General features: G+C 36.5%; 1 protein-coding gene across 6 annotated transcripts in view; it reads right to left on the bottom strand.

The window, feature by feature from the left end:
- The window catches only part of CSDE1 (cold shock domain containing E1), a 35,267-nt gene that overhangs the window by 6,307 nt on the left and 12,402 nt on the right, over positions 1–16,558 (bottom strand). For 5 of the 6 annotated variants that reach the window (XM_083357475.1, XM_083357478.1, XM_083357477.1 and 2 more), the window contains 13 exons: positions 16,332–16,424; positions 15,702–15,799; positions 14,195–14,276; positions 13,090–13,218; positions 12,539–12,664; positions 12,160–12,372; positions 10,315–10,455; positions 10,072–10,230; positions 9,095–9,202; positions 8,397–8,572; positions 4,196–4,308; positions 2,845–2,964; positions 2,191–2,369 (listed from right to left, as the gene is read on the bottom strand). In XM_083357475.1, coding sequence (XP_083213601.1) covers positions 2,191–2,369; positions 2,845–2,964; positions 4,196–4,308; positions 8,397–8,572; positions 9,095–9,202; positions 10,072–10,230; positions 10,315–10,455; positions 12,160–12,372; positions 12,539–12,664; positions 13,090–13,218; positions 14,195–14,276; positions 15,702–15,799; positions 16,332–16,424 — 1,737 coding nt within the window. The remainder of the gene's footprint in view (positions 1–2,190; positions 2,370–2,844; positions 2,965–4,195; positions 4,309–8,396; positions 8,573–9,094; positions 9,203–10,071; positions 10,231–10,314; positions 10,456–12,159; positions 12,373–12,538; positions 12,665–13,089; positions 13,219–14,194; positions 14,277–15,701; positions 15,800–16,331; positions 16,425–16,558) is intronic. The other variant, XM_083357476.1, reaches the window with a different exon arrangement.

The raw sequence follows: 16,558 nt of genomic DNA, 5'->3' as shown, positions 1-16,558 counted from the left end.
GGGGCCAAGAAATCTCTTTAAAATACCATCAACAGCCAAAAAAGCAGAACAAAAAAAAATGGATCACAGAACAAATTAATCCAGAGTTTTTATTAAAGGTAGTGCTCTTAACATAAGGCAGTTGTTAAGTGAGTTTTGCCCTTTACAACTTTTTTTGCCACAGTTGTTAAATGAATCACTGAAGATTTGCAGTGCAATTAAGTAAATCACATTGTTATTAAATGAATCCAGCTGCCCCATTGACTTTGCATGTCAGGTTACAAATAGGGATCACATGACCCTGGGACAGTGCAACTGTCATAAATATATGCCAGTTGCTGAGTGCCCAAATTTGGATCATGTGACCATGGGGGTGCTGCAATGGTTGTTAAGTATGAAAAACAGTCATAAGTCACTTTTTTCAGTGCTGCTGCAACTTTGAACGGTCACTAAACACTAAAGTCACTAAACGGTCACTTTAAGTCAAGGACTACCTGTGCAGGCAGTATTTAACCATTATTTGAGTTACCTTTAACCAAGTTACATTGATTTATTATGGAGGTTATTTTTAATGAAAAAACTTGAATAGAATATTTACTAATAAATATATGGTGCTTTGATGAAGAAATTAACAACATTATCATACGTGTTTTCTATTTTTTCCATGTACTTTGTTTACTATGCAATCAAGGAAAACGTTTTTCACTATCTTAATAATTAATCCTGAGACAAAAATGCAGAGGCATAAATGCCTGCAAGTTCAAGCAGAGGTTTGGGAGTGCTGCAAAAATTAATCTTTTTTCAGCTCTCTAGATGTGTTGGAATTAAATTTATTAATTTTCAACTAGTATGTCAAAGGCTGAATTAACTGGGAATTACTGAAATTAGCATTGGGGTTTGCTCTGTGGTAGCTGACCTATTATAGACTATATCTTGTACTGTGGATTATGTCTAAGGGAGAAAAAATAACCAAAATATAATATTACCATACATCTGTTCATATACCAGAAGTAGTAGCATTAACTTTCATATTTCGGTTAGGCTAGACTAGAGGAACAGGGCAGAGAACATATCCAACCACATCAGTAAGATGTTATCAGCTATCCATCAAGTTTAGTGTCTCTGCAGAAGCTTATGATCCCACATTACATGCTATCATCCATTTTCTCTCCCACATAACTGCAGGATAAGGAATCGTTATTTTATTATTTCTTTCCTTGTATGAAATCAAAATTGATATTATATAGCAAAAAATTCCTTCCAATTACTGTGCTCTAATTTGGCAGGCTCTTGGAGAAGGGGTGGCTCTACAATGCTTTCCTTCTTCATGATCTTGTACAAAAAAAGAAGGAAATACACCTTTTCAGACTAATGATGTTACAAAGGCTCATTCCACTTTCACATAAAATTACCTGTCTAAAATTTGGTAAGTAGTATCCTAATAAAAGGAAAAACTATACCTGATAATGACATCCAATTATGGCAATTAGATGCCAAAGTAAGCTATAAGTATTTTAAAAAAATAAAATAATAGTAGAAAGCACTTAAATATGCTAGGCAACACTGGCCACAGCAAGAGCTATTATATACCTGAAAAAAAATAATTCATCTAAGCAAGTAACATTTGAGTAGCAGTTTGGCTTTAATTAGGGACGCGGTGGCTCAGTGGGTTAGGACGCTGAGCTTGTCGATCAGAAGGTCGGCAGTTTGGTGGGTCGAATCCTGGTGCCACGTAGCAGAGTGAACGCCTGTTACTCGTCCCAGCTTCTGCCAACCTAGCAGTTCGAAAGCACGTAAAAATGCAAGTAGAAAAATAGGGACTACTACGGTGAGAAAGTAACAGCATTCTGTGCGCCTTTGGCGTCTAGTCATGCCGGCCACATGACCATGGAGGCGTCCTCGGACAAACGCTGGCTCTTCGGCTTTGAAACGGAGATGAGCACCGGCCCCTAGAGTCAGAAACAACTAGCACGCATGTGCGAGGGAACCTTTACCTTTTTTGGCTTTAATTTGATTATAGGAAGAAAACCCCACACAAACTAGCACTGATGTTACCTAGTTGGGTAATTAAATCTCTGCAAGCAAACAATCAAGCTCAAGGAATGCCAAGGACTCCATAGTTCAATGCTGAACTAAATATATTGTCTTTGGAATATATGTACCAAAATTGGAATATATACAACACAAGCTATGCATAAAGAATTATCTTACCTGTTCTTTCACACATTCTACAGTAGCTCTACGAAAAGATGTTATGTTGCAAGCCATTGTTTGCCCATTCTGACCAAAGATACAAAGCTGGAATTTCACGGTCTCTCCTTTCTGCAGACAGTCCCCTTTATTTGCCATGCCAACAATTCCAAAAGGATAGACCTCACCTTTCATTTCTCCTAGAAAAAACAAAAAACAAAGATGTGCTTTCATTAAAAAAGTAGCTAATACAGATAGTCCTGAATTTTGCCCCATTTTACAACCTTTTTGCCATAGTGATTCACTGCAGTTGTTAAGTTAGTAACATGGTTATTAAGTGAATCTGAGTTCCCCATTGCCTTTTTCAGAAAGTTGCAAACATGATGATCACATGATCTCAAGACACTGAAACCTTCTTTAATAAGAGTCAATTGCCAAGCCCCTGAATTTTGATCATGAGGTTGTAAGTGTGAAGAATAAGACACTTTTTTCAGTGCTGCTGTAACTTCCAATGGTCACTAAATGAACTGTTATAAGTTGAGAACTACCTGTATTCTAAATAAATACTAAGTTCTGTGAATTTATAGTTAGAGAATAGCATGCAAATCCTATTACAACTAATGCATATACCCAGAACAACATATTAAAGTTACAGTGAGGATACATATTACATACCATCCTCCATGACTTCAATCATTCCTTGGTATTCCGTTTGGCTAGGATCTACACTCCTGAGAGAGCGAATTACTTTACCCGTGTAACAAGTTGGGTCAGCTTCATCTGTGATGCCATTTACTGCAATAAAAGATCAATGATGCCATTTACTGCAATAAAATTACCAAGTTTGGCAAAAAAAAATCTGTATAATTTGATTGCATTTTTTAACTTACTGACATAATGAAACAACTGAAAAAAACATTGAAATCTATGTTGAATGTGCTTATTAGTACTTTCCATCAAGTGTAAGGTCTGCTTTTAAAAAAAAAATCTGTTGCAACAGAAATTGACTGACTGACTGGCTTGTTGCCTGAGCCTGATATCATGGGCTAAGAGAGAATGACTGGCCCATAGTCAACCAGGGGGCTTTCAAGCTTAAAGTGGGAATAAACTCAGTCTTCTGATTTCTAGCCTGAGGGTTTAACTAGATCAAACTGGCTCTCAACAACTAGATAAAAACGGCTCTATTTCCTATTTAATAAAAAAACACTGGGCAGCTTAATTATTCTATTTATGTAATAATAAATGATAATTCAAATTTCCAAGATCTCTGATTAACAATATTTTATTAATAAGCCATCCAACAAATATTTCCTGACAGAAATTAATTTTCTTCCAGCTTTAACAACTCACTGGCCAAAACAAGGGCCTAAACTAGGAAAATTCTGTAGGCAACCTCCAAAAGTAGCCCTATTTAAATAACTATGTAAGGTAATCAAATATATTAGGTTAGAGAAAATCCACTATGAAGAAACTGTTTTTTAATCGGGGTAAAAATGTCCCAACTTTCTCACAATACCAGAGCCTGGGGTCATACTAATAAGTTCAATAATTTAGGGAGGATTCAGGACATACTATAGTAAAACATACTAACTTTTAAAAATACAACACATTGCTAAATTGCGTAGATATAGTTACTGCAGAGAACTTGAACAGGTAAGACATACATACTGATGCTCATTTCAAAGCAAGGTTTAGCCTTTGAAGTGTACACACACACACACACACACACACTATATATATGAATATATCCTAAGCAAAAAGGTTCCTCCCAACCTCCAAGTGAATTGGTCTCTAGTTTACTGCAATGGAAAATCAGAAGTTTGCAGCTAGAATGGCTGTGGAAAGAATAGTTCACCATTTCATCCTTCATCCTCTTCATAATCATAAATTTACAAGTTTCTCTTTTTTAATGTCAGTAAAAAGAAAACAGCAGCAAAAGACAAATATTTCCTCCTGAGTAGAAAGATCCCTTATCCCCCCAGACTATTTGTTTAAAACAAAAAGCAAAAAAAAGAGGGAACTTCACCTGCATGTGTCTTGTTCACTTTCTCTGCACTGACTTTGCTTCCTTTGCCTTTTGATAAACTGTATTCAACCATGTCTCCAAGTTCCAAGCTATCGATATCACCACAGAATTCACTGGAAACAATCACACAAAAATCTTGAATATGCATAAATACCTCCAGCAAAACAGCCGAACATTTAAAGTATAAAAGTGGAAATCAGCCACTACGTTGTGCTTAGTGTTTTCTCAGGAAGCATCAATATTCAACTGCTACATAAATTTACATTTTAGAGCAGGGGTCTTCAAACTTGGCCCTTTTATGACTTGCGGACTTTATTGTTGTGAGCCGCCCTGAGTTCTTTGGGAGATAGGGCGGCATATAAGTCCCATAAATAAATAAATAAACTCCCAGAATTCCTCAGTGGGGCACGCTGGCTGAGGAATTCTGGGAGTTGAAGTCCACAAGTCATAAAGGGGCCAAGTTTGAAGACCCCTGTTTTAGAGAAATATAATTTATAGACAAGTACCTTAAAGAACCTATTTTTGAAGCATTATTTCCAGTATCTTGATCTTATTCAGAAATATTAACCTATACCCTATACAATCATGCGAAAAAGTAATTACCGTATATACCTGAGTATAAGCCGAATTTTTCAGCCCACTTTTTGGGCTGAAAAATTCCACTTCGGCTTATACTCCAGTCAACAAAAAAACTTACCGAGGACTTGTGCGCGGCCGAGGCTTTGGTGCTTCTGGGATCGCGCGCACCTCTCCCAAGCCACCGCCGTCCGCAGACCTGCCGAAGTTTGGGGAGGTGCGCGCGCACCTCCCCAAACCTCCCCAAACATCGGCAGGTCTCCGGACCTCCGCGCCCTGCCTGCCTGCTTCTTTCCGCTGCGGAAAGAAGCAGGCAGGCAGGGCGCGGAGGTCTGCTTCTTTCCGCAGCGGAAAGAAGAAGGCAAGCAGGGCGCGGAGGTCTGCTTCTTTCCGCAGCGGAAAGAAGCAGGCAAGCAGGGCGCGGAGGTCTGCTTCTTTCCGCAGCGGAAAGAAGCAGGCAGGCAGGGCGCGGAGGTCTGCTTCTTTCCGCTGCGGAAAGAAGCAGGCAGGCAGGGCGCGGAGGTCTGCTTCTTTCCGCTGCGGAAAGAAGCAGGCAGGCAGGGCGCGGAGGTCTGCTTCTTTCCGCAGCGGAAAGAAGCAGGCAGGCAGGGCACGGAGGTCCGGAGACCTGCTGACGTTTGGGGAGGTTTGGGGAGGTGCGCGCGCACCTCCCCAAACCTCCCCAAACTTCGGCAGGTCTCCGGACGGCGGCAGCTTGGGAGAGGTGCGTGCGATCCTGGAAGCACCGAAGCAAGTCCTCGGTAAGCTCCGGGCGGTCACTTGCTTCGCGTCTCCTGAGGGAAGGGGGGGCGACTGGAGCGGGCGTGTTTCCTCGCCTGCTGGGCGCCGCGATTTGCCCGGGGAACGCACGGGCCCCGAATGGCAGCGTGGAGCGAGGAAGCGGACAGCCAGGGCTTCCCCGAGAGCCGCGGCCACACAGGGTATTCCTGTGTATTCAGGCTTGCAAAATGGCGGATCGAGCCTCTGCTGGCGGCAGAGGCTTGCAGAGCGCGGATCGGCTTATACTCGAGTCAACAGCTTTTTCCAGTTTTTGGGGGTGAAATTGGGGGTCTCGGCTTATACTCGCGTCGGCTTATACTCAAGTATATACGGTATACCCATTTTCTTTTTTTAACCTACATGGACATAATATTTTATCTTCATTGAAAACAGTATATCAAAATAAAAATGACATAATCTAACAAAAACATGAAAACATGTTGAATAAATAATTGCAAACTCAATTTAGCAGAGATGCTGTTTCTTTTATGAAAAAAAGTTAAGCACACCCTTGACTGCAATATTTGGTATTTGCACCCTCAAGGAGGTTTATCTTATGTCTGTCAGTTTCTCACATCGAGGGAAGGATTTCCCCCCCCCACTGCTTCAAGCACAATTTTTCAGCTATGGGATGTATAAGGGTTGGTGCATGCAAGGCCCATTTCAAGTCACCCCCAAGCATCTTGGTGAAATTTAATCCTCTCTCCACCCACCCCCCAGCCATTCCTTGGTGGATTTACTGAAATGTTTAGGGTCACTTATCATATTACACAATCCATTTTTCGTTGAGTTTCAATCTTCTAACAGATGGTCTCACATTATCCTCAAATATCCTCTGGCACAATGAAGAATTCATAGTAGATTCTGCGATGGTGAGCTGCTTGGGTCCTGAATGCAGCTAAGTAGCCATAAACCATAACATTTCCAACAATATGCTTTACATTTTGTATCAAGTTCTTCCGATGAAGTGCTGTCTTTAACAAAAGTGGCCAAACAACTCTATTGTTGCCTATGTTCAGAGCACATTATTCCAGAAGCCCTGGCTTTTAATCTTGCCCTGATGTTCTTTCTGGGCAGCAAAGGTTTCCTCCTGACACACCAACCATGTAGATCTGATTTGTGCAGCTTCTTTCTAATGGTAGACTCATGCACTTTGGTAGCAATAATAGCTATTGGTCATATGATAAAATGGCCTCTCTTTAGAATTTTGCATTCTGCTCTTGGGTTGAACTTTCTGCGATGTCCTGGCCTGGCCAAGTTGGCAATTGTTTGAAATCTTTTCCTCTTATAGATGATCTTCCAGACAACAGAATGATTGGTGTTCAACTATTTGATGTCTTTAAATTCCTTCCCAGATTTGTAGGTATCTATAACTTTATTTCTGAAGGCCTCAGAGGCCTTCAGAAATAAAATTTCAATGTAGGCATGATTATATCATACAGTTCAACAAGAACAAATCAACTGAATATCTGAGATTTTAAAGTACATTGTCCCTCCCAGATCCCCTAATACTGAACTTGGTCTAATCATCTGCACAGAATCTGGTGTACCTGATTATTTTAAATATTTCAGGTAGTGATAAATTTAGGGTGTACTTAATTTTCCCACATGCGAAATTTGCATTTATGTTTAAATTACACAACAAACCATAAAATGTAAATAGTGCATTTGTTTATTTATTGGCCACTCATCTTACCTCAGGGTAACTCTGAGTGCATGAAATTAGTTATATTATATCCTCTTTGTTAATATTGTTGAAATGAAGATCAAGTATTTGTATGTTGAAATATGTTGAAAAGTCACAATGTCAATGGGGTCTGCTTTTTCACATGATTATACAAGTCACATGCAAATTCAACATGAAAGCCATTTTTGTATTATTTTCTCTTGCTACAATGTTTTCATTAATCAATCCAGCGTTTTACAGAACTAAGCCAATACACTGAATACTAGAGCATTCCGATTTAAAGGAGAAACAATTCTTAAAAGTAAGAATGCTTATACAGCAATTATCAGCAACTCCATAAAGCTGTATGTTTTCCAAGGATCTCCTCACCTAGGATTTGTATATTTTTACAATTTTTTTTAAAGTGTTTTTTTATATCTTTTATATAGTTGTTTTTATACATGGTTTCATCCGGTTGTTGTTTGCTACCCAGAGTTGCCTTTGGCAAGATTGGTGGATATATAAATTATAAATAAATAATGTCATGTATGAAGCTTTACATGACATTTATCAGATTTCTGTATATTACATGGTATATATTCTGTGTGATATTTTTTATTTATACAGACTACCAAAAAAGAATATCTAAATTTTTGTCTATATTAAGGTTCAGTCGCATCCATGTTCAACTGTTATGTACAGTTGACAAATCCTAACATGGGATAAAATCAGACACATATTACCTCCTGATTTTAAGCTTCTGTTTCACAGCAGAATGCACATATGCAATTATTTTGAGTCAATATTCCAATCCAGTATTAGCATTAGAAAAAACAAAATAGGCGGCTTTTTTTAACTAAAAAAGGAACAGACAAATCACTGCATAAAACAGTATCAATTCTAGATATATTATCTGTGGCTAAATTTGTGAATAATCCAATGAATATAAATCCACAGGCATTATGTTAGTGAATATTCACTTTATATATAACTGGTAAAAGTTTTGTCATTAAATCCTACTGAATTGTTTCCTGAAATATGCAAATGTTATATACTTTTCAAAAGAAATATTGTAGCTTTAAAAAACCGTCTTGTAAAGAGATTCTTTGTGGTATGTAAGAGATGCCACAAAGACTACATTTTCACATAATATAGTCAGTCTTTACTAGTATCACTTGCCTGTAATGGAAGAAGATCTCCTTATCGTGATTGGCTGTTTCAATAAACCCAAAGTTATCCTTGAGAGTTGCAACATATCCCAAAAGTCTTTTTGAACTATAGTTTCTACCAAGCAGTCGAACAGAAGTAGCTGTTTGCAACCCAGTTCTTTTTACTTCACTGACTGTAAATTCAACCTGTATAAAAAATGTACCTATTAACAATAATAATGCTTTCTGGAAGGGTTAGACAGGTTACATGTACTTTATTGTAGTTTATCTCTATATGTTTCCTGCCTTCTGAAATAAAATGGCATATGGTCCTATTAGATCTTTCATGACTATTCCCACACTTTTTTTTACCATTAAAATATCAACAAGGAAAAGTTAAAGGAAGCCGCTTGTCTTACCATTTAACTCTATCAAAACAAGAGGGGTATTTTTATACAGACCAACTTTTACAATTTAATTTTTTATTAAAGAAGCTCATATAATTTGAAGATATTAGTAAAATCTAATTTTTATCTACACTTAATGTACACATTTATATATAGACCACTGTCTTATAATTTTAACTTTTATGTGAAACAATAATAAGAAACATAGGATTAACAATATTTTAAAGATATACAATTAAAATAGCCTTGATTAGTTATTAGCAATACTTGTACAGAACAAATTACAAGAAAATATTCCAATAATTACTTATGAATATATTACCTTATCTCCTATCTGAGGAGAAGTAGATCCTTCCACATCTTTAGCCTGATAGGGAATAGTCAATTTTTCTCTACAATCATCATAAGCAATTATTCCCTCTTCAGCTTCCTAAAAGGGGGAGAAGCAAGAATGTCAGAAGTATTGTTCTTCAATTCATCCGCATGGCCAGAGTCTAATAATAAAAACATGGTTTAGTAGCAAAATTATTCAGTACCAAGACAAAAAATGCAATTCAGGATATTCATTTATTTTTATATGACCTTTATTCTATAACAAGTATCTTTACTGCTAACAAGAATACACTAACATTGAAAACGTATCGTACATTTAGCCTGATCATCCAGGTAATTAAAAAAATCTGGTTCTGAAAAATAGATTACTAGTTTTCTTTGATAAATTGAACTTTTAAATTAAAAAAGCGTTACATAAACAATTGCAAAGAAAACAAAATCTTATTCACGTTTTTTTCTTGCACTGTAACCATGAAACATCGACTTAGAAAAGGACAATTATCAAATGAGAAATGGGTTTATTTATTTAAATTAAACTATCATTATGGCTAAGGTAAACTTCTAAAGCTGAAATTAAAAATACTGTTCCACTTTGCTCTGTCTCAATTCTCTGAGGCAATATGTTTAAACAAGTATTTCTGACACATTAAATATGATACTGCAGTGTAATGTATTTATAGTACAATATAAGCTATGCACTTAAACTTATATTATTGGTTTATTAATTTGGGAGAAGAATCCTGATCTGAAGCATCACCACCACCAATCAAGACCATTCATTAGATGTAATATACATTTATGACAAGCATAGCTTCTGTGTCTATATACAAGAAAGCTGCAATGAACAAGAGGCATTAGACTACCTAGATTTGTGGTAATAGTGGGGGCAATATCAAGTTTTCATCATTTAAATCTTTTCTGAAAGGCAATTATACAGTTTGAAGAGTAGGAATAAAACAGAGGTACCTTTTCTTTGCCTTTATTGGGACTAGTGGATTTGACAGAAGTGGCTTCTTTTTCTATAGTGCCAATAAAACGATGATCTGATTGGGTGTGGAATGAAACTGTGCCCTTTGGTAGTTTTTTAATTCTTATAGCATGATTTCTTTGAGTAGACAGCGTATCCTGAATGGAAGAAGCAAGTTATTACCCAAAGAAGCAAAGCTTCCCAAAGCTTCCTAAATTCTACATAATTATGATTTTACTTACAGGAACAACAGTAAATTCCACTTCATCTGAAATGTGGAGCTGGTTACAATCTAAAATTTCACTGAAGTGAAAGAACATGCGGGCATCTCTATCAACACATTTAATGAAACCAAAGCCATCCCTCATTGCAGCAATCACACCCTATAAAACAACAGAGATATTGTTTATCACTATGACACATTCTTAGAGGATAAAGGCATTTGGCCAAATATCAATTCATACTGAAAATGAAGCAAAGTAAGACAATTTAGTTAAAAAGCTAGTATAAAAACCGTGACATAAAAAAGCTCATACCTTTAGTTTTACAGGCTTAGGCTTAAGGCCTATGAACACTGTTATGTCCCTAAGTTAAGTGTCCTTTGTGTCCTTACTAAAGTCCTAATTTAAGCATTTTTAAAAAAAATATTCTTGATGTTAATAGACTAACAGTCTCAATGCTGTATTTATGTCTAAGAATATATCTGGGGCCCAGAGGCATTCTTAGGAAATAAAAATGATTGGTGACTGTATCCCAGCTCTTTGTTGTGAAGCATATACAGCTGACTAGAAAGAAGGAAAATGAACAAATAAGGATGATCATGACCTAGGGCAGGGGTGGACAATTAATTTTCTCAAGGGATAACTTGAGAACCTAGGACAGCTGTGGAAGGCTGCCATCGCCCTCCCATCCCTGACCACCACTGCCACAGGCCAGACGATGACAACCAAAAAGGCTAGATATGGCTCGCGGCCCATAAAATGCTCAGGTCTGTCCTAGGGTAACTAAGTTTTTACCAAGGCTGTTTGTATATATCATGATTTCAAAAAACCTGCAAAGAAAGCCAGTTTTATTATCCAACAATACACCTAAGCTGAAGCTAGAAGGATGTTGCTTAATGACAATCAGAGAAAAGTGTCACAAGCAGTCTTCCCAATTTGAATCTAATCTCCTAACCTGTGCAGTATACCAACTCTCCAGTAGCCACACATTTTTACTATGCTCAATTCAATCCTAATTATATAGGGCCATTTATTTCAAATTACATTGCTTCTTTAGAACCCAGTTAAGACTAGTGAGCTAAATAGGTGGCAATACATCCATGCAAATAAAGAAAAAATACACATCCATCTCACAAATTATACTATAGTGCAGGGGTGTCAAACTGCCGGCCCACAGGCTGGATGCATCACGTGGAAGCCGCGCCCACCCCATTGCCAGCAATGGAGAAAAAGCTCTGATACATTGTGTGATGTCACGTAACGTCGCGGGTTTGACATGTCTGCTATAGTGGAGTGAGTAAGAACCATTAAAAAAGGATGAAGACATGTAATGGAATGCTTATTATTCTAAAAGGATGCAAAGCAAAGCACATTTTATAGCAAGACTTTAATTTGCAGTTTAGACACTGATAAAACTCCCTGGTGCTCTCTGAGCTTGGTTGTTGTCTTGCAGATGTTTCATTACCCAAATTAGATAACATCATCAGTGCTACTGATCAGCTACTGATGATGTTACGTAGCTTAGATAATGAAATGCCTGCAAGAAAACAAGCAAGCTCGGAGAGCAGCATGGACCCCTCATTTCAACCCTGAGCTACCCTCCTTTATTGATACTTATAAATTCCATGCTTCAATTTTTTGTAACTTCTGCTCAAGTGCACAGCAATGCATCCTAGCAGATATTTCCTTAAGAATAAAAGAACCCTGAATTTATAAGTTGTTTTCCTGACCTCATCACTACATTCATCACTGTAAGAAATTTGGCACCATGATACAATCCTAGTAATACATCACCCAACATAGCTAAAAGGTATTATGCATTACATTTCCAGCTTCATTCTGCCACATTTATTATTAACTGCTTACCATTTCTCTAGCCTCATTAGTGACTTGAAAAGTATTGGGAAGAACTTCAATATTAGTGGCTCGTTCCAATTTGTCACGCCGATCTGTTGAAATGTTGAATCTAACGTGGTCACCTTCCAAAAGTGTCACCTTTGATTTTGTATCTTTGTCCCCAAATGGAAGTTCTTTAGGAATCACAAAATCAACTTTTATGCGTCCAGGTAATGGGTCATTCTAATTATAACACAGAAGAAATTGAGATAATGCTGATTGTACTTAACTTTCTTTTTCAACTATTCCCTTTTAAAAAATGTTTTCCCAAATAGCAAGCGTAATTCACTAGTCACTATTACCACATTTATCAGTCCCTTATAACACACATTTAAAAAGTGTTTGTTACCTGATTTTTGTTGGATGCTTTTGGAATTACTTTTGTTACAGTTCCCTCAAAGTGTTCAATGCTAATATCTTCAAAAATAACAGTTCCTTGAGGCAAAAGCCTTACATCAGTTGCAACTTCTTTACCCTATTAAAAGAACATTATTTATTTGCCTTTATTGTTTTTATAAATAACTCAAAGTGATGAATATACCCAATATTCTTTCCTTCTATTTTCCCTACAACAACCCTGTGAAGTGGGCTGGGCTGAGAGTGATTGGCTCAAAGTCACAATCAGCTTTCATGCCTAAGGCAGTACTAAAACTCAAAGTCTCTGCCTCCTGGTTTCTAACCTTGTGCCTTAACCATTAGACTTAACTGGCTCTCACTGAGATCATTAAGAAAAAATGATCAAACTCATGCAAAGCATACAAACTCTAGCAATAAGTCACACACACATGCATGTATATGTGTGCGTATACATACACACATGTAAACCAGCAAATTGTATTAAGTTTAATTTTTAATTGTATTAAGTTTAATATAATTTAAATGTATGAAATTTACTCTTACATTTCTGTCTTTGATTGTGAACTCCACATCATCACCAGGCTGTAAGGCTTCTAGGTCACCTTTAAATTCACTATAGTGAAAGAATATCTCCTTTACAACATCACCTCTCTCAATGAATCCAAAGGCTTCCTAAAGGAAGATCACAATTATTTAGCCAAAATGCCTTCAAACATTTGTTAAGTTACCTGATACATCTAGTCACTACAGGTAGTCCTCAACTTATGACCATTTATTTAACAATCATTCAAAGTTATGACAGCGATGAAAAAAGTGGCTCATTGGTCCTTGCACATATGAGTGTCACAATGTCCCTGCAGTCATATGATCAACATTTGCTTAATGGCTGTGGCAAAAAAGATTGTAAAATTAGGCACAATTCACTTAACGGCCACATCACTTAGCGACAATTCTGGTCCCAATTGTGGTCATTAGTTACTTAGTAATCAAAGAGAAAATGATTTTTAAAGAGAACATGTATGTATCATCTCAAACTCCAATGAACATTGGAGCTACATTACGTAAAATGCAATAATCAGTGGATGACATTCATACACGTGCACAAAAGTAACAGCTATATTAACATTAACTATTAATTTACAATGTTGTATACAATGAAAAAAGTAAAATACTGTATAATCATGGATGTAATCTCTGAACTATCTATAGTCCCTCATCTTACTGTGTTCTGTAGGCATTAGCAAGGACAAATGACAAGTTACTGGCAACATTACTTCTGCAGCAATCACATGCTGGCACAGTATCTGCAACAAGGTAGAACAGTGGCAGGGGAGATTGGGATTTTTCACTCACTGGAGTCACTCTAGTGGATTTGAGATCTGGCAATGCCCTAAACGTCTGAGTCATCATGGGCTGCACAAAAGAACCCAGTGGGCTACATGTATGAAACCCTTGCATGGTAAAAGGCATAAAGGAAGCTTTGTTGGATACAATACAGCTTATTTCCAAGCAAGGATATATAGGACTTACAGCTTTAGAAGAGATAAAATAAAAAATCAATTTTCTTCAAATTTCTGTGGCTAGTACAAACATATCAGAATTATTTAATTCTATTACATGTAACTAAACTTAGTAAAGCATTCCTTACCTTCATGGCACAAACTACTCCTTGACATCGAGCTTGTTTCTTTTTCAAAAGCATAATATTCCGAGCACTTACAGCACCAGTACTAGGAAGAAGTTAAGAAATATAAAGACGAGTGCAACTCACTTATCTTATCAACTACAGAGAATCCTTAATTTTGTATACAAAATCCAGATTTAGAAACAACCTCGTTATAATCTTCAAAAGGAAATCCTGCTGCTAATCGAAATCTTTATTTTAAAGATCAACAAATGTATTATGAAATAATCTCTTATGGAATATAGTATGGTTAAGAGAAAAGCATTCTAAATTTAAAATAAAATGCTTAGTGTTTGGGGAGGTTTGGGGGGGGGAAACAGCACAAAAGGTTGTTTTATTTTCAGTTTGTGAATCTGTTGGAACTAACCATAAACCATTTTTATTTAGAAATATTTATCTTTTGATTTTAATGCTGTAAGCCATCCAGTCACTTTGAAATGAGATGGGTGGCAAATAACTAAAATAAATAAAAATTCTGCAATAGCAGTCTCTGATGATGGCAACCTGTGTCAAGGAACAGCAGACTTCAATGATGGTTAGTGTGTACGTTAATGATTGGAGAGGACCACTCAAACTGCTACATAAACATCATTGCATTGGTTAGAATTTCTAACTTAACCTACTCCATTAAGAGAGTTATCCTAGGACAGGAATCAGCAATCATCTTCTGCGTAGAAGACCAAAGCCATGTCATTGTGATCTCTTCCTCATGGCTTGCTCTAGCCAGCACCAAGCAGGGCATTTGTTTCATCCACACTTAGGCAACTAGTAAAAACATTATCAAATGCCTGGCTGAAGAGATTATGAGTGCTTAGAAAAGCAGCCAAATGGACAATTTTTCTCTCCCTTTCTCTCACAGGCTGGGTGGATATATTTGTTTTTGGGACTATGGGTAGCCTGATTTTGGATAGCAGTTACATCTAGCCTTCAGGCTAAGTTGCTGACTCTTATTTGGTTTCATACATCTTTTCTAACAGCAAATTTTGGTTCAGCGTTTGCAATACAAATATGACATAGTACACAGTTTGGGATACTATTTCTTTACTCATCTTCTCTTTATTCATAAATAAGGCGTACATGAAGTTCTAGTCACATTTTAAAATAAAATCCTGCAAGATTATAGATAGTCCTAAAAGATTCACAAACTGAGCTTTGGAACAAACCAGTCATTTCCTATGATTAGAAAGCTTAGAACGAACTAGAAGATGTCACATTGCTACATCTTTGTTTGAAAATTATATTCTAAGTTTGCATCTAACAAGAACTCTAGACCCAGACTGAGATTACCTGTTACCCTTGAAACAGACAATAAATGTGCTTTATCAATTACTGTTCCAAAATACACAGTACTATATCCAAAAGATGAATGTTTCAGTTTATTAACCATGTTTCAAGTAAAAATACATTTTAAAAAAGAAATCTTAGCATTCCATCTAAAAATGATTTAGTACAATATAAGTTATCCACTTACTGTTTATTTGTATCAATTATAAAGTTTATTTTGTCTCCAGTTTCCAACTGAACATTTCCTTCAACATCTTCTGGGGTGTAGGTTAAGTAGAAGACTTCCTGTAAATTATAATTTGGTTGCATGAATATTTCACAACCATATTTAAAGTGAGAGAAATTATAATCTCCAGGTTAGTTTAAAAATTATTATTGTTATTATTATTATTAATTTTATTTATATACCGCCCTTCTCCCGAAGGACTCAGGGCGGTGAACAGGGCAAATGTATAAAATACAAAAAATACAAAAGTTAAAAGGAATTAAACATAATGCCCAAGGTAAAAAACAATAAATTTTGGAATTTAGAAAGTGGTCAGAAATTAACAATATTATAGAATTTTATAATAAATTCCAACAATGGAGTTGTTTTGCTAATGTTTTAACTGACCTTATATTTTAATATGTATTTTGAAAATATTTCATAATTATAATCAGTATGCTAAACTTTATGCATTTACATATCAATAGATTAATAAGCAATTTAAACCTTTGAAAGGAAATAAATCTTTAACTGTCTATTTTGGTAAGTATTTTAGTTTAAACTACACTGGAGGATCAGTGAAACATTTTTTAGTAAATACATAATTTTTACCCCATTACGTTCGTAGCATACACTCCCTGTTGGACTCTGACCCGGGGCAGCTGGAGATTTACTCTCTAAGTTGTGAGGAACAGCACACACAACCTACCAGTCAAAAAAAAAAAATCCATTTCTAATTATTTCTAGAGGCACCATTATGCATCAGACTTCTATAACACACTCAGGGATGCATTTAACAGGTAACCCATAACAGAATGCCATGCTGCAAAGCTTTTATC

Source organism: Vipera ursinii, assembly GCF_947247035.1.
Source record: "Vipera ursinii genome assembly, chromosome: 3".
Classification (NCBI taxonomy): Eukaryota; Metazoa; Chordata; class Lepidosauria; order Squamata; family Viperidae; genus Vipera; species Vipera ursinii.
This window is presented reverse-complemented; position numbering and strand designations above follow the sequence as displayed.